General features: G+C 39.7%; 1 protein-coding gene across 2 annotated transcripts in view; it reads right to left on the reverse strand.

The window, feature by feature from the left end:
* The window catches only part of COG6 (component of oligomeric golgi complex 6), a 149,700-nt gene that overhangs the window by 112,620 nt on the left and 10,592 nt on the right, over positions 1-26,488 (reverse strand). For both annotated transcript variants that reach the window (XM_004388073.1, XM_023742224.1), the window contains exon 4: positions 18,305-18,363. In XM_004388073.1, coding sequence (XP_004388130.1) covers positions 18,305-18,363 — 59 coding nt within the window. The remainder of the gene's footprint in view (positions 1-18,304; positions 18,364-26,488) is intronic.

A 26,488-nucleotide genomic window follows, 5' to 3' on the forward strand; every position in this document is an offset into this window, starting at 1 on the left:
ATTGTAGTTGCTTGTTTCGTCCTGCTTTTTTGTTTTATTTGGTTATATCTGGGCAGGTGGGCTGGGCATGTTTTGTTGCCTTCTTGTTTCTGGGCACGATACTTCTCGTCACGTTGTGATGTGCAGAGCTAAGTGGGTAAGAGAAACAGAAGTGGAAAAAAGCACAAAAAATGAAAATAAATAAATAAAATGTCGGCGTGGTGAGAACAGGCCGGAGGGGGTGGGGCAGACCAGGGGAGGTGGTATGCCAACGGCTCTATGGCCAAGCTGTTGAGAAGGGGCATGAGCGCGCACAGGGCTAGGTGAGTAGGATAAAGGAAAGAAGGGGAAGAGGGTGAAGAAACAAAACAAAAAAGCATTAACAAAATAAACATGTTGCTGAGGGAGCCGGCCATTGGGGGCGGGGCAGAATCAGGGTAGCAGTAAGCAGACATCTCTTGCCAGGCGGTGGAGCATGGCCCATCAGTAAGACGCAGACACAGCACAGGGCCTAGGTGTGAGGGAGAAGGAAAAGGGAGAAGGGGATAGACAAAGATAAAACATATGGTGCTGAGGGAGCTGGCCTGAGGGGGCGGCGCAGACCTGGGGAGGCGTGTCCCAGTACTCTAACCAAGCGGTACAGCATGGCCCAGCATGGCCCGTTGAGAAGGGGGGTGGGGCGGCACAAGTGGCTAGGTGGGCGGGAGAAAGGAAAAGAGGGGAGAGAGAAAAAAAACAGCAGCAACAAAAAAGAACAAACAAACAACAACAACAACAACAAAAATGGCACTGTGGGAGCTGGCCAGCCACGCTGGCGCAGACCCAGCAAGGCAGAGTACCAGTGGCTCCCTGGCCCAGAAGTATAGCACGGCCCTTCAAGAAGGGGTGGGGGTGCAGTACAGGGCTAGGTGGGCAGGAGAAAGGAATGGAAGGGGGGGAGAGAGAGAGAAGAAACAAAACAAAAAAACGAAACAAAAATATATGGTGCTGAGGGAGCGGTGGCACAGACCTGGGGAGGCTGTGTGCTACTGGTGGCTCTCTAGCCAAGCAGTACAGTGCAGCCTCTCAAAAGGGGGCAGGAATGGCACACAGGGCTGGGTGGGCTGGAGAAAGGAAACGAAGGAAGGTAGAGGGAGAGAAGAAACAACAAAAAAAATAAAATACCATGTCAATGAAGGAGCCAGCCACTGGGGATGGCACAGACCCGGGGAAGGGTACGCCAGGGACTGTCTAGCCGAGAGGTGCAACACTACATGTCAAGAAAGGGCAGGGGCCCATTAGAAAGTGGTGGAGGCCACGTACAGAAGAGAAGTGTCAGGGTGAGAAAGGGTGTAACCCTGGTACTGGGTGCTCTGTCTCCTGTTGGAAACTCCATGAAGTTGCCTTCCCATACTCCCTGTCCAGGGTCATTGGTAGCTGAGGTCCAAGATGGAGAACCTGTGCTGCATTAGCTGGCAGGGGGCCTCCACTCCACAGCTCTCCTTGTTCTCTGTTCTCTGTCAGTTTCTTATTCCATTAGTGCTTGATCGAGTTCTTTATCCCTTCACTTGACACTTAGGGTTCAAGGACTGTCGTTTGTATCTGTTTTAATTAGTTTTTCAGGTCTTTGGTGAACAAGGTTGGTGTGTTCCTTTTGTCTACAGTGCCATGTTGGCTCCTCCTCTCACTAATGGTATACCATTTTGGAGAGAAATGTGGCAATACGCATCAGGACACATTAAAAAGTTTATGCCATTTGGGCCCATTAATTGCAATTCTAGTAATTTATCCTAAGGAAGGACCCCTGGTGGCAGGGAAGTTAAGAGCTTGGCTACTAACCAAAAGGTCAGCAGTTCAAATCCACCAGCCACTCCTTGGAAACCTTGTGGGGCAGTTTTACTCTGTCCTATAGGGTCACTATGAGTCGGAACCGACTCAATGGCAACAGGTTTTACAGGTATCCTAAGGAAATAATCTGAAATGCACATAATGATTTAAAAACATTTACCAAACCACTATTTTTAGTAATGGAAACAATACAATTATTCAATAATTTAAGAATGGTTAAATGCAATGTCATTCACAACACAAAATATACCAATATCACCACTGAAAACCATGCTTCTGAGAAATAAAAGACATGGGAAATGCACATAATAAGTGACTAGAGTAAAATATAACTATATACACACACACTCACTCTGAAAGGAAAAACACTCAAATGTTAAGAGTTTATGTCTAGGTGGTGGAGTTACGGCTGATTTTAAATATCTTCTTTATATTTTATACAATAGATATAACATTACATAAAATAAATATTTTTAATAAAGAAAAAGTACTTTTCTACATTTGAGAGATTCCTTTTACCTAATTTATACAAAGGGAAGATAATTGAAATAGCTTGTTTTGACTTTAGAATTTTAAAACATCCGATTGTCAATTACAATCCTTAAGGAGAAGTATTTCTAAAAGATTTATCTTGGTCCTAAAATAGAAAAAGAAAGTCACTGAAACTTTCCTAAGTTTCTATAATGTATAAAAGTGGAGAAAATATATATACACACGTGTATATATGTATATATGTGTATATACACACACACACAATGTGTAAAGACAGATAAAAAAAGTCATTATAGGGAAAACTCCTATAACTAGGCTGTTCACTTGTCAGTATTTCCAGTCTCATGCCATGATTTTAAAATCTGAACAGTAAAATATATTTTTAAAACTGTGATCTTAGTATTTTAGGAAGTAGGAGATAAAATAATTTTCAACACAAAAATGTTTTTTAAAAATATAGCAAGCACAAGCGACAAAAATAAACTAGACTACATCAAAATTAAGAACTTTTTGCTACAAATGACACCATCAAAAAAAGAGAAGGGACAAACCATGTTGCTGTTACTGTTAGATGCCTTCAAGTCAGTTCCGACTCATAGTGACCCTAGAGGACAGAGTAGAAATGCCCCATAGGGCCTCCAAGGAGCACCTGGTGGATGTGAACTGTCGACCTTCTCGGTCAGCAGCTGAGCTCTTAACCAGTACGCCACCAGGGCTCCAGACAAACCACAGAATGAGAAAACATATCTGCAGATTATATATATATACCTGATAAGGAACTTATATCCAAAATATATACAGAAATTTTACAATTCAACAAGACAGTCTAATTAAAAACGGACAAAGGTTTGAATGTAACATATTTTATGCGAAAGACATGCGTATTATACATTTTTGCAAACCACGCATTGTTTTCAGACTGCGCTATAATAATTTTTTTTATACGTTGCTGACTTCAATTTCAATTTTTTTTTCCTGTCCAACGGCTTTAATGTTACTGGGATAAAACTGATCTCATGGAAACTTCATTTAAGGTAGGTATTTTCCTAAAATAAGTGCAACCAATGGTGAACTGAACGGGCTTGTGACGGAAGTGGGACACCATGCTGAAACCAGTGAGCATAAATGCACGAAGAGCTACAAATTAATTAAAAAAATGATCCTAGGCCTAAAACTACAAGAACAAGACGTTGTTTCTATTTTATTGCTTTCATAAATCTTAAACTGAAACATAATTTTTTATAATCAGTGTCTCTGAAATCAACAAATAAAAGTCACCAGAAGAAATTGTTTTCATCTTAAAATAGGCCATTTTAGTTTATTCATTATCATCATCATCATCCAACTCCCAGAACTCTTCTAAGTCTGATCCCTGGTCACTATCATCATTGAAATATCTCAGTTTCCTGCAGATGCTCTCTGTGACTTCTAAACTGATGTCATCATCAGCAGTATCGCATCGGTATTCTGCTGGTACACAACCCTAGCCTTTCTGAAACTGTTGCAGATGGTTTCTAGGGTTGCTTTCCCCCAAGCAGAAGCCACCCACTTGCAGACTTCTGTAAACGTCGTCCGATTCAATCATTTTGATGGTGTGAACTCATGAATCCCAGACTGCATCCATTCAACCGCACTCTCTTCTCACGAAAGTCTTGAATGGGTAGTTGACTGCTATATCTAGCAGCTGCAGCTTGTAGGTAAGGCTACCAGGTATGATTGATATGGACACCATTTGAGTTAATATAATTTTGTATGTTTTTTTCTTTGTAAGCAGCCATGACATCAAACATTAGTATTTCTTTGAAAAGAATCTCCTCTTCCTGGCCCTGTAACATGTATCTACCCATACTTTAAAACATCACAGTCCACCCATCCCTTCTTATTACAGTGCACAACCACACCAGTGGGCAGTTTCTCACAGGGCATGGTAACTCTCTCAAAAATCACTACTGGCTTTAATTTCTTTCACCTCACTCGCAGTGCAACCAAGGACTACAATGAAGCAAGCCCTCTCCTGCCCAGTGGTTGCAATGGCTACAGTTTTCATACCTGAAGCATTTACAGCTCTGGTGACCAGAATGCCAAAAGACACTGGAACTCTGTTCACATTAATTACATCCATTGCAGAGCTTTCTTTGGTGACAAATTCGCAGAAGTTGACCATCTTTTGCTCCCAGTCATCCAGAAGTTTCTGGCCTACAGTGGTTCTCATTCTCACAGAAAAGCCATTCCTTTTCATGAATTTAGAAATCCAGGAGAACCCCACCTTGAAATCTGGGATTCCTCTTTCATTTGCCAGAAGCTTTGCTTTGATCTGAATTGTGACAGTAGAGACAGCTTGATTTTGTTCCCTTCAAGAAATAATCCACTCTTTCAAGTCATTCTCCAACTCGGGCCATTTCACTTTGGGCCAAAGACATGCACGTTTTCATATTCATTTTCTCCAGCTCCTTTTTCTCCTTTCTCCATTCGGACTCATAGCGACCCTGCAGGACAGAGTAGAACTGCCCCATAAAGTTTCCAGGGAGCAGCTGGTGGATTTGAACTGCCTACCTTCTGGTTAGCAGCCGAGCTCTTCACCACTGCACCACCAGGGCTCCTGGTTCCAGTAAAGAGATCGCAAAATTCAAATGTGAGCTGTACAAGAAGCAAGGGTCTTTTTATATGCTCACAAGTATATGACTAAGGTGACTTATGATCATTAATCAGATAGTGGCACTAATAAGACATAAGACGACTATGAAATAAGCAGACCTAACCTAGCTTAATAGTTTCACCTAAGATGATCCGATAAGCTTTTTGCATACAACTCCTAGGAAAAAAAAATGAAACCCGTTGCCAGTGAGTCAATTCCAACTCATAGCGACCCTATGGGACAGAGTACAACTGCCCCATAGGGTTTCCAAGGAGCACCTGGTGGATTCAAACTGCTGACCTTCTGGTTAGCAGCTAACTCTTAACTACTACACTACCAGGTTTCCACTCAACTGTTGAGCCAAGAGCAATTGTGTCAGTTTTGCTTTGTTTACTCCTCCAGTTAAAAAGCCAGAATTGGAAGATGACTGTGATAATTATGTCAATGCAGACTGAATCAAGATTCTTACTGATAACTAACTTGATGCCATTTATACCAGTGCAGGCTTCACTTTGGACAGGTGTCAGTAGGTTCAAGGTTCTGATTGATGACTCAAAAGCAACAGGGATACAATTATCAAATTAATAGAATCAAATGCAGTTTCAACTGTTTGTCTTCCAATTACCAGGGTACTACCACACTGGATCCATGACTTCTTGATCATGGTTTATACTTTTATTATACAAATATGATCAAAAGCAACGTTTTCAGACTATTGAATGATGATAAATGAGGCCAAAATTCACTTCTGGAAATGTCACGAGACATGCAGGGTATATGCATGGGTGCACTATGCCAGAACTTTTTAACATAATATTGTCATTTCTGCACATTATACGTATGTGTGCATTATTTGCATGGACATGCTATTTGTGAAAAATACAGTGCATCAGGCAGAATATTTTTTTCAAAAAAAAAAAAAAAAATCCATACACTCTCCGAACCCATTTTAAAAGTGTTTGAACCAAGAGTAGTTGTTCCCCCCCCCCACCAGTGTTTCCTTCACAGCATGGTCATCGTAAGCACAGAAAAAGAGAAAAGGGATAAACCCTAGGGGCTGCCATGAGTCGGAACTAACAATACTATGCCTTATCCCCAAATTTTCACTTCCAGTGCAATATTCTTAACTGAAATAAAGCTTTTATAACCTATGCTAGCTAGTTCCCTGCATGTCATTAAAACAACCTCTTTTGGATAGTTGGGATGGTGCTACTAGACATACGTGAGAGATGAAGAAATAAGAAAGATGGTGCTCCCCCTGCTTTTTATTAGACAATGAAAGAATATATATTATATATGCATCTGTAATATATTTTACATGTATATTTGTACAAATTAAATGGTTTTATATTTCTGTTACCAAACTTCAAAACTTGAATTAAACTAGTTTACAAAAAAATAACATAACTAAAATAAAATTAAAAGGACAAGAAAGCAAATACTACAGCTGAGGAAATCTATTGTAATTTAACACAAAATAGCTCTAAGCTTCCTAGAAACCAAAGCAAATATAGAAACAAGATGTACTACATAGATTTGTTGAATAAAAGCAGAGGGGGATGTAGGTAGCATTCGCTGATATATGCCAGGAAGTACCTTATACAAACCATTAATCACCACAACAACCCTATGACATAGACAGTATTCCCATTTTTCATATGTGAAAGCTGAGGCTAACGGAAGCTAAGAAATAATTTATCCAAAATTAAAGATCTAGTAAGTTCTTGCCCAAGATTTAGATTAGAATTCAGGCTGCTGTCTCTTGTATTTTTTCCACTTTAACATACTGCACCTAGAACAGAAACATTCACCGAAGACCATTTTTCTGAGTACAGAGAGACATTTGGTTGGTGTGCCTTTATAAGAGACAACAAAATATCCAACAAATACTGATTTCAACAGTACGTTAAAAAAAAAAAAAAAAAAAAGAGGAGGTATACGTCCATGCACACATAGCCTTTCCTGATCATCAATGACACTCATCTTCTACATATGGTCATTTCTCACTACCCGTGAAAAATATCAAGGGAAAACGCTAAGCTGCAGTCCTAGGAAGCTTTGCCTACTAGAGCATACGCCGTCCAGATGAGTGACTTCCTTCTAATCCAGTTGGAAAAATACATCGTTCATACATTTATCTGAAAAAGAATACCATCCTACCCAAATAAGCTTACAACATTTCTATTTCTAAAACTCCACTGCTTGTTTAACGAAGTTTGTTGTTAAAAAGAAAAGGAAATATTTAAAAATGGAAAAACAATTGTCTGCCAGCCCCTAGTAATCTTTTATTATTTCTGCTAATAATTTTCCTAAAATACACTCACACAAATGTTCACGTGGGCACATCTTATCGACAGCTCTTGGGATACTAGTGGCACGAATTTTCACTTCCCAAAAGCGTACCACAACCAGACACTTTCATAGGCTTACTACAATAATATAAACAACCTTGCTTAAATAGTTTTGAGAATATATGAACAGAAGCACAATGTTCTAATACTGCCTCCTGTGGACATTAATCAGAGTCCCATATAAGTTACAAGCTCCACTACAATGCTTATTTTTCAATTTTTATTTTACGTTCTTTTCCAGACATTAGAATAGTTGCACTGCATATTAATTCAGCCAAAATTTATTAATTAAATCTACAATGTGTCAGGCACTGGCAACACAAAATGACAATAAGAAACCACCACTCAAGGAATTCACAGTAGAAAAAGAGAGAATCCAAGAGAGACAATTAAACCAACAATTAATTACAAAACAGTGTAATGCACACTAAGATAAAGATGGCAACAGAAAGGTCTCAGACCAGGAAAAGCCTCAATAAACTTTGTACAGAGGATTACTGATCTGTAATTCTACAATCTTCAACTGAATAGATGCTAGTTTTGTTAGCCAACATTAAGCTTAAGAGAAAAATTCAAGTTCTGGGTCTCTAATTGGAAATTGGTTTTCTAGGAACATTTTCTTTCAAAAAAGTTATTGTGATATTAAAAACATTCTAATTTTTTGGTAAAGGCACGTGCCTATTTCTGATACAGAAACTTAGCAACGGACCTTCCATATAGAGCTGGCTGCTCTGTAGTAGCAAGTCCTTTTACATGTCCTTAGTTTAAATTTTTCTTACCACTGACCACCCACCCACTCCCTCGCCCAGCAGCTATTCTTAAACTTCACTCTTTCATGTCGTTTTTGCTAACCCATCCCTTATGTCCCACAATAATCGTACTTCCTACTTCAACGAGAAAATAAAAAAGTGCATAAAATTCTTCACTGTCTCTTCTCCATCTAAACTTAGCTAATGCTGCACCTGCTCCTTTGCCCACGTTCCAAAGAAGACTGGTCCTTCTTCCTCTCCTAGGCTATGCTGTCTCAACTCTCTAAGGATCTCCTCTCCTCTCCTCACCAGACCTTCCTTTCCGAGCTCTCTCTCCTCTCGTCTCTTTCACCCCTTTGCCCCACTGGCTTCTTTCCCTCTTTCACCCCTTTGCCCCACTGGCTTCTTTCCCTCTCCCTACAAACATGCGCAAATCCTCCCAGTCCCACCTTCCTTGCAAATTACTATCTGCCACAAGTTGTTGAAAGACTGTCACCTCCCCCTCATGCCTGAGTCCACTGCGGCCTTGACTCTTACCTTTTCTCCACTCCATGCTTTTGTGTATGCCAAATCCTCTACCTACAAAACTTCCCCCTTATCCTAGCTGGTTATCTGCAATTCCACGTGCTGGCTATAACTTCACAACTTCTCTCTACCCAGTTAAAACACACAACACCAAGGCTGGAAAATAACTCAGAGCTATACTAGTAATGATCAGACACCCCACACCCCCCATGCTAAGTATCCTTGTTTGAGCCATTCTGTTGAGTGTAAATCTGAATTAATCTTGGAAAAAATTTGTCTTCTGGCAAAAGAATGCAAAGAAATTTGAATTCATCAATTTAAGAAGACTGTAAAGGAAGGCAGATTAAAATAGAAAAAAGAGAAATAGTTCCTGAAAAACTTTCTCAGTGTGGTTCCAAAATATTGCTTCTTTCTTCCACTATCTCAGCACATTAATTTACATTATTACGTGATCCATCCAGCATCTATTTAAATGATCCCCTAATGCAAAGGCATCAAAATAACACGGGCCTCATTTTCCACTATATCTAAGTTAAAATTCTATTGAATTCTTCTATTCTAGCCAGCAAATTAAAGTTGTACATATTAAAAGAAACTTTTTTTATAGACTCGAGTCTATACGGTAGAGTATAATAACCTGACTCTAATTTACAACCCAAATGTAAATAATTTCAAGAAAACTTGCCATTTGATACACTTTAAAATTAAATTCCTGATAACCCTTTAAAAAATTTAAAAACAACGATGCTTTACAGAGACTCCATAATGAGCAGTGAGAGAAAAACAGGATACTCACTGCACCAGCCTGAATTACAGCTATGAATGACATCACCAGGCCCTGCTTGGCTGCACAAATTTGAGATGCAACACAGCAAATCTGCCATGTACTCTCAGGTCGTCCCTGATTTCTCGATAGCCAGGAGGCCATAAGAAAACGGAACTAATAACTAGTATGGATTGCTCCATAAACATCATGTCCTTCTGATCAGAGCCTGAATACACGTTGTTGCTGGGTGCCATTAAGCCGATTCCAACTCATAGCAAGTCCGCGTGACAGAGAGGAACTGCTGCATAGGGTTTTCTTGACTGCAATCTTTACGGAAGCAGATCGCCAGGTCTTTCTCCCGCATAGCCACTGGGTGGGTTCAAATACGCTAGCACGTGGGAAGTAGCTTTTATCACTTACAATAAAAAGCTGACAGCATACGACAAATGAGCAGTTCCCCTGGCTCAAAATCTGCCCAGACAGAGATGATGCCTTTTCCATGTATGTCCCACTTTGTGTCACAGGTGAGTCTTCAATGACATGCTGATCCCCAATTGTCCCGGTGGATACAGATTCTTCCACGCCTGCCCTCCGCCTGGCATCATGGCTGAGGGACACAACGTACCTACTGCCAGTCTCCCCCTGGCCAGCTAGGTCCACTTAGGAGGGCTGTAAGTTTAATGCTGTGCACGACCCCCTAGCACCACAGCATTAAACTTACTGAGGAGACAGAGAAAAGTCCCTCCCCTAGTTATTTTATGACCCAGCCTAGATGACCCGTTACCCGAAGATTTTTCCTGCCTGACCACCCTAAGAGGAGGTGCTCAGACATCTCAGCACCTCGCCCAGGGCTGCATCTCTTTAACCCTGCTGACATTCAGACAAACCATTAGGCTTTTGGGGGGAGGGAGACGTGCAATGGTTTGTTCAAGAAGCCCAAAGATGCTAGCAGGGGGAGGAACGGGGAGGACCACAGCTGCCAGGCTTGCCCACAGGACAGCCTCCTCACAAGGAATATCACCACTGCATTCTACAAAGTGGAGTGCAGAGGAGGGAGGTATCACTGTGGGTTAAGAAAACTTCCATGAAAGAGGTATCATTTGAAATAGGCCTTGAATATTAGGTAGCATACAGTAACTGGCGAGGTATATGATTTTCAAGTGCAGTAGCAGCACAGTCGTGGTTATTGTTGTTAGTTACCGCTGAGTTGACTCTGCCTCATGGAGAGCCTACGTATTACAAAGTAGGACTGCTCCACAGGATTTTGTTGGCCATAATCTTTACGGAAGCAGATCATCAGGCCTTTTCTTCCGCAGTAGCACTGGGTAGGTCTGAACGTCCTCCCTTTAGGTTATAGTCTAATGCCAGCCATTTGTGCCACCTAGGGGCCTTCACAGTCATGGTAACAGTCATTAATCGTTTCTCAGTCACGAACACAAATCAATTCCAATGTCTTAACTGAGAATCTGTCAATGCATTCATAAAGTTAAAAGAAAACTTTTTGGAATGAGACTCAGCAAAAAAAAATTCCTGATACGTCCAACAACTAGGATGAATCTCAAGGGAATTGTGCTGAATAAAAAAAGCCAATCCAAAAGGTTATCATTTCATTTATATAACATTCTTGAAATAAGAAAACCATAAAAATGGAAAACATATTAACGGTTGCCAGGGATCTTTGTGGAGATGAACTGTTCTGTATCTTGACTGTGGTGGTGTATCCACAAACCTACACGTGATAAAGTTGTACAGAACTAAATACACACACACATATACACGCAAATGAGAACAAATAAAACTGGCACATCTGAGTAAGACTGGTGGATTGTATTGATGTCGATATCCTACTACAGTTTTATAAGATGTTACCATGGAAGGAAACGGGGTTAATAGTACATGGGATTGCTGTATTATTTCTTACAACTGCATGTGAATCTACAATTATCTCAAAATAAAAAGTTTAATTTTCCTTAAAAGGAAACTTTTCCTTAAATCTATTCAAAATTACATCCTTAAATCTTGGTGATTTTAAAAGTAGTTGTGCATCTAATTAAAGTTCTTATTCTGAATTTTAAAATTATTAAATAATTTCCTAGATTCTCTGTCATGGATTGAATTGTGTCCCCCAGAAATATCTGTCAACTTGGCTGGGTCATGATTCCCAGTATTGTATGATTGTGTAATCTGATGTGATTTCCTTATGTGTTGTGAACTCTATCACTATGATGAGGTTATATGTGATCTCCTTATGTGTTGTAAACTCTATCACTATGATGAGGTTATACTGATGACGTCTACAAGATTGGGTAGTGTCTTAATCCAATCTCTTTGAGATGTAAAAGACAGAAGCAAACAGAGACACACGGAAACCTCACACCACCAAGAAAGCAGTGCCGGGAGGAAAGCGTGTCCTTTGGACCTGAGGATCCTGTGCTGAGATGCTCCCAGACCAAGAAAAGACTGATGCATCACAAGCACCTTCCTCCGGAGCTGACAGAGAGAGAAAGCCTTCTCTTGGAGCTGATGCCCTGAATTTGGACTTGTAGCCTACTGGACTGTGAAAGAATAAACTTCTCTTTGTTAAAGCCATCCACTTGTGGTATTTCTGTTACAGCAGCAATAGATGACTGAGACACTCTTCAAGACCTTTTATCAGACTACAGCAAACAAAAAATGTTGACTTCATCTGCTAAACCTCTACATAGTCTATTCACCGAAATTTCTTTGTACAAAATTCACGACAATGATCGTGCTGCTGTGCAGTTCAAGCCTTGTCTCTAAACACTACATACTATAAGTTTTGATCACTAAAAATATGAACACTATAATCCCACAGAGAAGTTACTAAACCACATTATCAATTTGGCTTTAAAGATAAACTGAAGGATCGTTAATGCAGGAAAATAATTCTGAGGTTAGGTACAGAAGTCATAAAAATTCAAAAAACACTCCATGAGTCCCTAACGTTGACATTTAGTTTCAAAAAACTATTTAACATGCAGTAATATTCAAATGACTTGCTACAAGTCAGAATCAACTCAAAAAACACTCCATGAGTCCCTAACTTTGACATTTAGTTTCAAAAAACTATTTAACATGCACTAATATTCAAATGACTTGCTACAAGTCATAATCAACTCGATGGCAACAGGTATGTATGTAATATTCAAACACTGATTAAATGAAGTCCAAAATTCCACTCAAATGTAAGCACTTTCTTCTGTACAAAATGTAACATGAGAGGTGATAAGCAACACAAAAATGGCTAACATTCCTCAGGGGCAAAAATATAATCAAATGCAAAGCATTATGTAATTGCTGGGTGGACCATGTGCCTCTATGACTCCCATTGGGCCACCTAAGCTGAGGCCTTGGGCCCAGAACATTCTTTAATAGGCTGGAAATTGTGTCTCTCTCTCCCAGACCCTTCTTGTCAGAGAAACCTACCTCCCTGTTCTGAGCTCACAGAAACTTTCTGTCTCTTGCTCATGCGTGGGCACCATATGGCACGTGGCCAACTCCACCATTTCCATGACTACTGCTGCATCAAATAATATGCCCCCATGGAAAACTGACCCCCTGATGTTTTTCTAAGCCACTGTATCACTAATCAGAAAATGCAGGCTTACAAAATTAATCTTGTAGCTAGAGGGGGAGGGATGTCCTTTCTGGTTACACACTTTGCTCACAGCATGGCTATCCTGTGTGCACTCAAACAAAAGACACCACCTTGGTAATACGGTGGCCAGGCCAGGCACATCTAAACAAAGGCCCCCTCTTCTTACCCTCTTTCCCTTTTCCCATGCATGTCAAGCACATACACCCTCCAGTTTATATTATATAAGCTCCAGGCTTCTTTGTCCCTTTGTTCTCTCACCCGGGATACATCAAGCACGTGTGTAGAAGTGACCACACATCTCATACTCAGATTTGAGCCTTCTGGAAGAACCTAACTCTTGATGGAAGAAACCCTGGTGGCACAGTGGTTAAGGGCTACAGCTGCTAACCAAGAAGGTCAGCAGTTTGAATCCATCAGGCGCTCCTTGGAAACCCCATGGGGCAGTTCTACTCTGTCCTATAGGATCACTATGAGTAAGAATCAACTCGACCGCAACAGGTTTGGGTTTTTTTTCCCCGCTCTTGATAAACCCTACTCCGTTTATCACCATCCTGATTAATATGTAAGCAATAAAGGCCTGTTACCACGCCAGTGAGGAGTGTCAACTATTCGTTCTAATCCAAAGAGACCAGCAATGTCTGATTTATTTCACTAAGTATATCACAGTAATAAAGTCTCATAAAATTACAGAGAGATTACTTCTAGACAGTTCATGAAGGAAGAGGTATACGAGTTAAAGCCTACTTATTCTTTTCAAAGCATTTAAAATTAAATTCCTGATAACCCTTTAAAAAATTTAAAAACAACGATGCTTTACAGAGACTCCATAATGAGCACTCAAGAAAGAAAACATGAATAATATTTTGGCAAAGGCAAGGTTTTTCAAAATACAGTCTCTGGGCCAAGTGCATAGAAATACCTGGGATACTGTTAAAAAGGCAGAGCCCTGCGCCTAATTCCAGATCTACTGAATCATTAACCAGAAAACACTTGTTTAATTTCATACAGTCAGAATCTCTGAGGATAAAGGCTAGCATCTGGCACTTCATCAAGCTCCCAGGTGGGTGTTATCTATACTGTGATAAGGTGAAGGGTACCTGAATAGTAGCACTGTGAGGGAAGAACGAAAAGAGAAATCATGAGAAAATCACAGATGGTTCCAAAAGACACCTAACACCAATCTAAGTATTTCCCGAGACAGAAAACATTTTGTTCAATTTGTAACAGGCAGAAAATGCTTGCTTATACTGAGCCAAAATTAGCCACCTATAAATTCCTTCTTTGAGACCTGTTCCAATCTCAGTGCCGATAAAGAATAAATCTAACCTTTTTTTAAATAAGAGAGATCATCAAATACATGAAGACAATCAACATGTCTTTCTTAGTCCTATACTTCTAAATAAATATTTCCATTTTTTTCAACCCTATGCCATTTTTTGGACCCTTTATCATCCTAATCATCCTCTTGTAGATACCTTGCTTTTTCTTAAAAGCTTGGTTCTGTTATTGTTATCCTACACTTAACTTTCCACACTTTGTGTTATTCACAGTTCTTCAAGTATGTAATCTATTTCTTCTCTCAAGTCTTTAATTATATGTTAAAGAAGACAGGATGGAAAGTAAGCCCGGAAAAGTACTAGAAATGTACTTGCAGGTCAACTTCAACTCATTAAACACCAATCTGAGGGTAGGACTGTTTGTCCAGTTATGAAATACATCTAACTGTAATGTCAAATGACAAAAGAGAATTTAGGGTCAGAGCACCTAATCTCAATTCCTACCTTGGCAACTGTCATGGTTTGAACTGTGTCTCCCAAAAATATGTGTCAATTTGGTTAGGCCATGATTCCCAGTATTGTATGATTATCTACCATTTTGTCATCTGATGTGATTTCCCTATGTGTTTTAAATTCTATCACTACGATGTAATGAGATGAATTAGTGGCAGTTATATTCATGAGACCTACAAGATTAGTGTCTTAAAGCCAATCTCTTTTGAGATATAAGAGAGAAGTGAGAAGAGAGACAGAGGGACCTCATACCACCAAGAAAGCAGTGCCGGGAGCAGAGCGTGTCCTTCGGACCTGAGGTTCCTGCACAGAGAATCTCCTAGACCAAGGGAAGACTGGTGACACAGACCTTCATCCAGAGCCAACAGAGCTCCTTGGAAAGCCTTCACCTGGAGCTGATGCCCTGAATTTGGACTTGTAACATGCTAGACAGTGAGAGAACATTTCTCTTTGTTAAAGCCATTCACTTGTGGTTACTTCTGACAGAGCAGTACTAGATGACTAAGATAGCAACTTTCAACTGTATAATGCTGAGAAAGACACTGAAGCTCTCTCCTTTTGGCTTGCAGAAATCACAGTACAGATAAAAGTAAGTTTTAGTGGAAGAGAAGATAACCAGTAAAGGGAAAAAAAGGATCTAAAAGCATGAAATTATGCTTAAGCTTCAATAAAGCTATGACATTTAACTTTAAGGTTTTTCTCTGACACGAGGAACAGAATCAAGAAAAATTATTTTATTCTGTGTTATATTTCAACTAGTCTTAAAACGGGACACAGTTTTTACATTTTTTCACCTGTCAAATCATTTTTTAAACAAATTGTTAAATGGAATTCTAATATATAAAACGAAAAAAGTAAAATTGCTTTAACTAAAATTAGTATGAGAGGCTCTGACTCCAAAAACTCCATATACTCCTAATTCTTGTAAAGGAACCCTAAGGTTCAATGGGACACAGTTTGAAAACCACTGGTCTAATAAGATAAGGTAGATGTTCCAATATTCAACAGTCTATTTACTGAATGTGTGAAGAAAATGTTGCTGCTTTGCTTTGTGCTATTTGCTAAAGAGTGTTTTTAAAATGATGTTGGTACATATTTCATTTTATTACATTTTACACCATGTTTCTATAAGATAGTGAAGTTATACTAGTTGCTGTCTCAACTGCAAGAGATCATTTCAATTGATTTCTGAGTCCCTTCTAGTCCTGAGACCCATGATATCCACTGACATGAGTAACTTTACACCTCTACACTCTTTATAATTTCCCATTCATCGTATCTTAGTCTAAAGTTAAGACAACTGTGCTGAGAAGCATTAAGGGTTCAATATGAGTGAATGCTGAGACTAATGGATGCCACACTGAGCAGCAGAGGCCATGTACTTGTGATTCTTCACACAGGGCAGTATTTTTCAAATTCTTTTGACCATGACCTACAATAAGAGGTTCATTTTATACTGTGCAGTAATGACTCACCTAACCAAAAAAAAAAAAGCAATTTGGCCTTGGAACTTCCTGCGTAATTGAGGTACCTTTATTATATAAAACTTCCAGACCACACCCGAGGATTCTTGCTAATCAATGAGGGCTGTCCAGACCAGAAAGACCATCTAGTAGCCCAGTATCAACCCAGGAGGCTTGATTTAACCTATCATGCATATGCAGTTAGGCCTCAATCACGGCTACCTGGTGAAGTCATTAAAGGTTCTGAACATGGAGACTCCAAACAACTCCCTAGCTGGTGAAGGGAGGATGGTACACCCTCTTTGGGATATGGAAGCTTTGCATTGGGAAGCCTTCCAGACCTCACCCATGCATCACTCACCCTTATGATGATCCTAAATTATATCCTTTTCACATAACAAATTTGTAACCGTATATTTAGTAATTTCTGTGAGCTCTGTGAGTTATGTCAGCGAATTATCAAACCCAAAGGATTAGTGGGAACCAACATGTGAAAGCAAGGGAGACCAGGGGAGGCCCTCAAGCTTGCAGCTGGCATCCTGAAAGGGTAGTAGGAAAACTCCGAATCTGCAGCCAGTAAAGGTATCGTGAAAGAGCCCTGGTGGTGCAATGGTTAAGCACTCAGCTGCTAACCAAAAGGTGGGCAATTCAAACCCACCAGTGGCTCCACGGAAGAAAAGGCCTAGTGATCTGCTCCCATAAATATTACAGCCTAGGAAACCCTATGGGGCTGTCTGACTCTGTAATATAGGGTCACCATGAATAGGAATCGACTCGACGGCACACAACAACAACAAGGGTGTCATGTGGACTCCTGAGTATGCAGTTGGCGTCTATTTGGCACTCTGAAGGGCAGTGTCTTTTCAACTTCTGAGCTCTGACCTAGTTCCAGATGGCTAGGGGCAAAGAGGGAATGCCACGTTGGAAGCTGGTATCAGAGATAAAGATTGAGAAGTTGGAAAGTGGAGATCTGATTAACCTTCAAACTTGGGGGACTGGATTTATGTTGATTCTTTTCCATGAATACACCATTACCAGAAACTGAAACAAAGGCTTCACAAAATACTTATCCAAACTATCTTCTGTCTTATTCTTTTCTAATTCATTCTCTTGTACGTTAGTCCTGATCCCTTTAAATGCTTTCTCAACCTATTGGTCTTGACTTGCAGTTTGAAAACCACTGGTCTTGACCAGGAGTTGGCAAGCTTTCTCTGTAAAGGGCCAGATAGTAACTATGCAGGCTTTGTGGGCCACATACAGGCTCTGCTGTAATCACTCAACTCTGCCACACTAATGTGAAAGTAGCCATGGACAGTATGTAACCACATAAGCAAGGCTGTGTTCCAATACCATTTATTTACAAAAACAGGTGGTGGGCTGGGTTTGGCCTGTGGGCACTGGTCTATACTATAGTATATAAGTCACTAACAGGCAGTTAAGGTAGTAATATCTCCTCATTACTGATGAAACACCTGGAATACTCAGAGGTTTAAGTAAAATACCCAGCTACTAGGTGGCAGAAAGGTATACTGCCTCCTGGTGGAATGCTTTTCCCTCTCTACACTACACCAAAACATGAGATGCACTATTAATGAGTTTTAGCTTAATAATATTCAATATAACATATTGCACTGCTTCAAAGTGTACTCACCTTCATTCACTCATTCAGTCAACAAATATTAGTATACCTATTTGTGTAAACTACAACAAGAAGAATTTACACAATTAACTCTTAATTATAGTAGAGGATGTTAATCTGGTTTAAAAAAAACAAAGGATAATGAACTTGTGGAAAAAAAATAAAATTACTAAAAATCTGAAAGCATCTACATCTTTGGAAAGCAATTATTTTCAAACTCCATAGCAAACAACAAACGAAAAACACATCACCAGCTCTATTCCAATAAGGAAATAATCCATCTACCCCAAAAATCATCTTAGTGCTATTAAACTATTGTCTTCTGTTTATTTTATAGCATGAATACATGTATCAATTTTGAATCATGTTTTTTATTACTTTGTTTTCACTTTGATTTGGTGTTATCTATAATTTTCTTTCCACTCAACCCCTAGATTAACCAACAGGTGACTTTATAAAGAAAACTTACCTTTCAGCTTGAAGCTTAGTGGTTTTTACTATTAAATCTTGAGTCTGTTCCTTTGCAGCCTAAAATTACAAAAATAATCTACCATTAAAAAACCAACCAACCAAATCCATCAATTCCAACTCACAGCGACCCTATAGGACAGAGAAGTGCCCTGTAGCATTTCCAAGCAGCAGCTGGTGGATTTGAACTACCAACCTTTTATGGTTAGCAGCCTAAACCTAACATTAGGACATTCCAATTTCATTTCAGAAAATTAATATCACTACTAACTGGAGTTTAGACTTACAACAAATAAGAACACAGTCCACAAATCAAAAGTTTTAAAAAAGGTCCAATTAACTGAAATATATGTTTCAAGGCTCATAAATCTAACCAGCTGCCATGAAGTCAATTCCAACTCATGGAAACGCCATAGGATTTTCAATAGCTGTGATCTTTCAGTAGTAAATCACCAGGCCTTTCTTCTGAGGTGCCTCTGAGGAGATTCAAACCACCAACCTTTCAGTTAGTACGCTACCTTTAGTAAGAGAAACTCATTATAATTTCCAACACAAGAAAGAAAAAGGTATTAAGGATGAGTACCAGGATGCTGACTAAGGGACTAAATAGTTCATGATGCTTTTTAGTGAAACAGCAGCACTGGGACAGCAGGTTAAGGATAAAAAACATGACTTCAGTTATGGACATGCTGGACTGAGATACTGAGACATCTAAATAGGGTTGTAAATTAAGTCACTGTTATGGAGGCTCAATGGAAATGTATGAGATGAAGATAAAAATTTGAGAGCTAGAATATATAAACTACCCAGTGTATAAGGTTTTGGTGATGATTAGAGACAGCCCCATCTAGAGGATATAGTTTGATAACGCCTGTGGCTAAAAGTCTCACTGGTGACCAAGTTTCTTATTAAGCCATCCTTCCTTCTCTCAGCCAGCAATGAATGGAAAAAGAGAACTTGATGAAAACGCATTGTATCCAAAGACTAGTCAAACAGTTATGAAGCTGATTAAAACAAACAGGAAGTGCAGCCAATCAGATTCTCTCTTGAGAACATGCACTGGGAGGGCGGGGACAAGATGGCAGGGTAGTCAGATACTTCTGGTGGACCTTCTCACAACAAAGACCCAAAACAACAAGTGAATCAATTATATATGACAATCTAAGAGCCCTGAACATCTAAGGCAAAGTTCAGGAACTGGACTGAGTGGCAGGGAGAGGGAGAGACGATTCGGAAGCAGGGAGGAGTTGCCACACCTGACCTGGCGAGAGCCTAACCCTTCAGGCCTGAGCAGCTCAGGGGTGAGCGGTAAGGCAGGCAAGCAGCCGTGTTCGGGAGGTGCGTTTTCCACACCAGGAGAGACCCAGAGGCAGAGAGTCTACTCAGCCACGCAGAACCAGTGAGAAGCAGACCTAGATCGCCGAAAGATAAGAATTTGCATCAGGCCTACCACACAGATGAAAAACACACCAAATAGGGAAAAACCTCTCTACCATTTACCTCCTCTCTCCCTACTCTGCAGTGGGTCCCAGACCAGCTTCAGCTATTGCCAAGTCCCCTGGGCCAGAAGTAGGATCCATCGTGCCCTGAGCCATTTTCCCGGCCTTGAAGAGTGAACAAATTAACAAACAACAGAAAGAAAAAAAAACTGCTGGCTCCCCTAAGCTAGGAACTCAGGGTAAGCACAGTTCCTTTGCCTAGGGACAGGCATAATGGATCCATGGACTTTGAGAGCCTTTCCACCTGCACAGGCTTGTGTGGGCCCATTTCAACAGAGTAAGCCCTCATTACCTCAGTACGACAGGGTATACACCTTAAGTCTAACTTCCACTGTTTCAGCTATAAAGTGGCAGGTTCGTGACATCTGACACTGCTCTGCCCATTAAGCAAGGTCTTCACCTACCCACATCAGGGACCTGAGGACTGGTGGCACCACCCATGCCACCTAGCCACCTGAGATAAGGGCCCAAAAATAAGAGGTACCTCCTAGTCCTTACAGCCAACAGCACTAGGTGCTCATAATCCAGCTGAAAAACCCACCCACCTACACGCTTCAGGGAACAGGGACACGTCTTCATGAATACTCGGGGGCGGCCATCAGCCCCCTGCCTTGCTCAGAGTGTGTCCCACTGCTGAAACCAGATGTCTGTGCCTACACCAATCACCCATGCCTGTCTCAGACTGTAAGTGAGAGCCTACACGACACACTTGGTGGCTATCTACCTGGGCACCTGAGCTGACTCCATACAGGAGGAATCGGCGGACTCCTGGGCTGACATACCTAGTAAGAGATCTAACCACCTGGTAACAGGACATTAGAACTTCAAAGGTGCCAATAATCAAACTAACTCACAGGAGCAGCCTATCTGGGCATATCAAAACAAAACAAGAAGCCAGGACACAGTAAGCAAACATAAAATAAATAAATATAATAACTTATTGATGGCTCGGAGACAACAGCCAATATCAAATCACATAAAGAGGGAGTCCATGATGGCTTCAGCAAGCTCCCAAAATAAAGAATCTAGAAATTTTCCAGGGGAGGAAAATTTCTTGGCATTACCAGAGGCTGAATACAAACGATTAATATACACAGCTCTTCAAGAGATTAGGAAGGAAATTAAGTAAAATGCAGCACACTCAATAGAGGAAATTAAAAAGATTAGAGAAGAGCATAATGACAAATTCAACAGGCTGCAAGAATCCATAGAGAGACAGCAATCAGAAATCCAGAAGATTAATAATAAAATTTCAGAATTAGACAACTCAGCAGAAAGTCACAAGAGCACAATTGAGGCAATGGAAATCAGAATTTGTGAGATTGACAATAAAGCACTTGACACCAACTTATTTGAGAAAAATCAGATTAAAGGATTAAAAAAAAATGAAGAAACCCTAAGAATTATCTGGAACTCTATCAAGAGGAACAACCTACAGAACTGGGGGGGGGGGGAAGGGGGGGGAATAACAGAAAATACACCGGGAATTGTTGAAGATTTGTTGGCAGAAAACTTTCCTGCTATCGTGGAAGATAACAAGATATCTATCCAAGATGCTCATCGAACCCCACATTAGATCCCAAAAGAAAGTCCCCAAGACATGATCAAACTTGCCAAAATGAAAGATAAACAGACAATTTTAAGAGCAGCTAGGGATAAATGAAAAGTCATCTACAAAGGAGAGTCAATAAGAATAAGCTCAGACTACTCAGCAGAAACCATGCAGGCAAGAAGGCAATGGGATGACATATATAAAGCCTTGAAGGAAAAAAACTGGCAGCCAGGAATTATATATCCAGTAAAACTCTCTCTCAAATATGATGGTGAAATCAGGGCATTTCCAGATAAACAGAAGTTTAGGGACTTTGCAAAAACCAAACCAAAAATACAAGAAATACTACAGAGAGTCCGCTGGTGGGAAAATCAGTAACATCAGATAACAACCAAGACGAGAACACAGGACAGGGCAACCAGGTATCAACCCCGGTAGGGAAGTCACAAAAATAAACCAAAGCTGAAATGCTGAAAATAGGGAAACAGATGTCAGTATGTAAAAGATGACAACATTAAAACAAAAAATAGGGACTTAAAAAATGTAAACATAGACTTTTCATACGGAGAGGAAGTCAAGGCGATATAAAGAAATAAAAGACTGGTATAAACTCAGAAAAATAGACGTAAATATTAAGGCAACCACAAAGGAAACTAACAATCCTACAAGTCAAAATAAAAAACTAGAAAAATATAAAGTCTGAGCAAATACAAAACCTACAACATGAAAAAGATGAAAAGAAAATACATAAAAACGACTCCGCACAGAAAATTAAGTGGAACAAAGACAATGTCAACAACACACAAAAACAGACATCAAAATGACAGCACTAAACTCATATCTATCAATAATAACGCTGAATGTAAATAGACTAAATGCACCAATAAAGAGACAGACAGTGGCAGACTGGATAAAAAAACACAATTTGTCAATATGCTGCCTACCAGAGACACACCTGAGACTTAAAAACACAAACAAACTATAACTCAAAGGGTGGAAAAAATATATCAAGCAAACAACACACAAAAAACAGCAGGAGTGGCAATATTAATCTCTGACAAAATAGACTTTAAAGGAAAATCTACCACAAAGGATAAGGAAGGACACTAAATGAAGATTAAAGGGTAAATGCACCAGGAGGACATAACTATAATGAATATTTACACACCCAACAACAGGGCTCCAAAATACATAAAACAAACTCTAACAGGACTCAAAAGAGAGACAGACAGCTCCAAAACAATAGTAGGAGACCTCAGTGAAAGACAGAACATCCAGAAAGAAGCTCAACAAAGACACGGAAGGTCTAAATACTACTATCAACCAACTTGATTTCACAGATATATACCGAACACTCCAGCCAACAGCACACAAGTATACTTTCTTTTCCAACGCACATGGAACATTCTCCAGACTAGACCACATACTAGGCCATAAAGCAAGTCTTAACAGAATCCAAAGCTCTGAAATATTACAAAACAACTTTTATGACCATAAAGCCATAAAAGCAGAAATCAATAAAAGAAAAACCAAGGAAAAAAATCAAACACAAGGAAAACAAATCAAAATAACATCTTCATCAAAAACTACTAGGTTATAGAAGAAATTAAGGATGGAATAAAGAAATCTGTAGAATCAAACCAGACTGAAAACACATCCTACCAGAACCTTTGGGACACAGCAAAAGCAGTGCTCAGTGGTCAGTTTATAGCAATAAATGCACACGTCCAAAAAGAAGAAAGGGCCATAATCAAACATTAACCCTACAACTGGAACAAGTAGAAAGAGAGCAGCAAAAGAAGCCCCCAGATGTCAGAAGAAAGGAAATAATAAGAATTAGAGCAGACTTAAATGAAATAGAGAATAGAGGAACAATTGATTAAAGAGTTAACAAGACCCAAACCTGGGTTCTTTGAAAAGATCAACAAAATTGATAAACCATTGGCCAAACTGACAAAAGAAAAACAGGAAAGCGAGCAGATAACCATAACCTGTATAAGAAATGAGATGGGTGATATCACAACGCACCCAACTGAAATTAAAAGAATCATAACAGAATACTATGAAAAACTGTATTCTAACAAATTTGAAAACCTAGAGGAAACGGACAAATTTCTAGTAACTCACTACCTACCTAAACTAACACAAACAGAGACAGAACAACTAAATAAGCCCATAACAAAAGAAGAGATTGAAAAGTTACTTTAAAAACTTCCAACAAAAAAAAGCCCTGGACGATACAGCTTCACTGGAGAATTCTACCAAACTTTCAGAGAAGAGGTAACACCACTACTACTAAGGGTATTTCAGAGCATAGAAAAGGATGGAATACTCCCAAACTCATTCTACGAAGCCAGCATAACCCTGATACCAAAACCAGGTAAAGATACCACAAAAAAAGAAAATTACAGACCAATAGCCCTCATGAACATTGATGCAAAAATCCTCAACAAAATTCCAGCCAACAGAATTCAGCAACATATCAAAAAAAAAAAATTCACCATGATCAAGTGGGATTTATAACAGGTATGCAGGGATGGTTCAACATGAGAAAAACAATCAATGTAATCCATCGCATAAGTAAAACAAAAGACAAGAATCACATGATCCTATCAACCGATGCATTAAAGGCATTTGACAAAGTCCAACACCCATTCATGATAAAAACTCTCAACAAAATAGGAATAGAAGGAAAATTCTTCAATATAATTAAGGGCATTTATACACAGCCAACATACAACATCATCCTAAATGGAAAGACTCTGAAAGCATTCTCCTTGAGAACGGGACCAGACAAAGATGCCCTTTATCACCACACTTATTCAACATTGTGCTGGAGGTCCTAGCCAGAGCAATTAGGCTAGAAAAAGAAATAAAGCGCATCCAAATTGGTAGCGAAGAAGTCAAAGTATCTCAATTTGCAGATGATATGATCTTATACATGGAAAACCCCAAAGAATCCACAAGAAAACTACTGGAACTAATAGAAGATTTCAGCAAAGTATCAGGATAAAGATAAAAAATCAGGTGGATTCCTTTACACCAACAAAGAGAACCTCAGAAATCACCAAATCAATACCATTTATAATAGCCCCCAAGAAGATAAAACACTTAAGAATAAATCTAACCAGAGATGTAAAAGACCTATACAAAAAAAACTACAAGACACTACTGCAAGAAACCAAGAGACCTCAATAAGTGGAAAAACATACCTTGCTCATGGATAGAAGATCAACATTGTGAAAATGTCAATTCTACCCAAAGTGATCTACAGATACAATGCAATCCCGATCCAAATTCCAATGGCATTTTTTAATGAGATAGAGAAACAAATCACCAACTTCATATTGAAAGGGAAGAGGCCCCGAATAAGTAAAGCATTACTCAGGAAGAAGAACAAAGTGGGAGGCCTCACACTACCTGATTTTAGAACCTATTATACCGCCACAGTAGTCAAAACAACCTGCTACTGGTACAACAACAGATACATAGACCAAGGGAAGAGAATTGAGAAGCCAGACATAAATTCATCCACCTATGAGCAGCTGATATTTGACAAAGGCGCAAAGTCTGTTAACTGGGGAAAAGACAGTCTCTTTAACAAATGCTGTTGGCATAACTGGATATCCATCTGCAAAAAACTGAAATGAGATCCATACGTCACACCACGCACAAAAACTAACTCAAAATGGAATAAAGAAATATAATATCAAAAACAATAAAGATCATGGAAGAAAAAATAGGGACAACGCTTGGAGCCCTAATACATGGCATAAACACAATATGAACCATAACTAACAACGCACAAGCACCAGAAGAGGGACTAGATAACTGGGAGCTCCTGAAAATCAAACACATGCTGATCAAAAGACTTCACCAAGAGTCAAAAGAGAGCCTACAGACGAGTGAAAAATTTTTTGGCTATGACAAATCCGATCAGCATCTAATCTCTAAAATCTACAAGATACTGAAAACCTCAACAACAAGACAAAAAACCCAATTAAAAAATGGGCAAAGGATATGAACAGGCACCTCGCCAAAGAAGATATTCAGGCGGCTAACAAACACATGAAGAAATGCTCACGATCATTAGCCATTAGAGAAATGCAGATCAAAACTACAGTGAGATATCATCTCACCCCAACAAGGCTAGCCTTAATCCAAAAAACACAAAATAATAAATGCTCGAAAGGTGTGGAGAGACTGCAACACTTATACACTGTTGGTGGAAATGTAAAATGGTACAACCACTTTGGAAATCGACTTGGCACTTCCTTAAAAAGCTAGAAATAGAGGTACCATACGATCCAGATATCCCACTCCTTGGAATATATCCTAGAGAAATAAGAGCCATCACACAAATAGATATAGGCACACCCATGTTCACTGCAGTACTGTTCACAATGGCAAAAAGATGGAAACAACCTAGGTGTCCATCAGCAGATGAACAGATAAACCAATTATGGTATATCCACACAATGGAATACTATGCAATAATAAAGAACATGATGAAGCTGTGAAACATCTCATAACATGGAGGAATCTGGAGGGCATTATGCTGAGTGAATTTAGTCAGTCACAGAAGGGCAAATATTGTATAAGACCACTATTATAAGAACTCAAGAAAAGGTTTAAACACAGAAGAAAACATTCTTTGATGGTTATGAGGGTGGGGAGGAAGGATGATGGTTACTTGCTGACTAGATAGTAGATAAGAATTATCTTAGGTGAAGGGAAGGACAACACACACTACAGGGGAAGTCGGCATAACTGGACTAAACCAAAGCTAAGAATTTTCCTGAATATAGTCAAACACTTTGAGGGACAGAGTAGCAGGGGTAAGGGTCTGGGGACCATGCTTTCAGAGGACATCTAGGTCAACTGGCATAACAAAGCTTATTAAGAAAATGTTCTGTGTCCTACTTTGGTGAGTAGCGTCTGGGGTCTTAAAAGCTTGCAAGCGGCCATCTAAGATGCATCAATTGGTCCCAACCACCTGGAGGAAAGGAGAATGAAGAACACCAAAGACACAAGGAAAGCAGTAGCCCAAGAGACAGAAAGGGCAACAAAAACCAGAGACTTCATCAGCCTGAGACCAGAAAAACTAGATGGTGCCTGGCTATCCCCAATGACC

This window comes from Trichechus manatus, unplaced genomic scaffold, assembly GCF_000243295.1.
Source record: "Trichechus manatus latirostris isolate Lorelei unplaced genomic scaffold, TriManLat1.0 scaffold00205, whole genome shotgun sequence".
Lineage (NCBI taxonomy): Eukaryota > Metazoa > Chordata > Mammalia > Sirenia > Trichechidae > Trichechus > Trichechus manatus.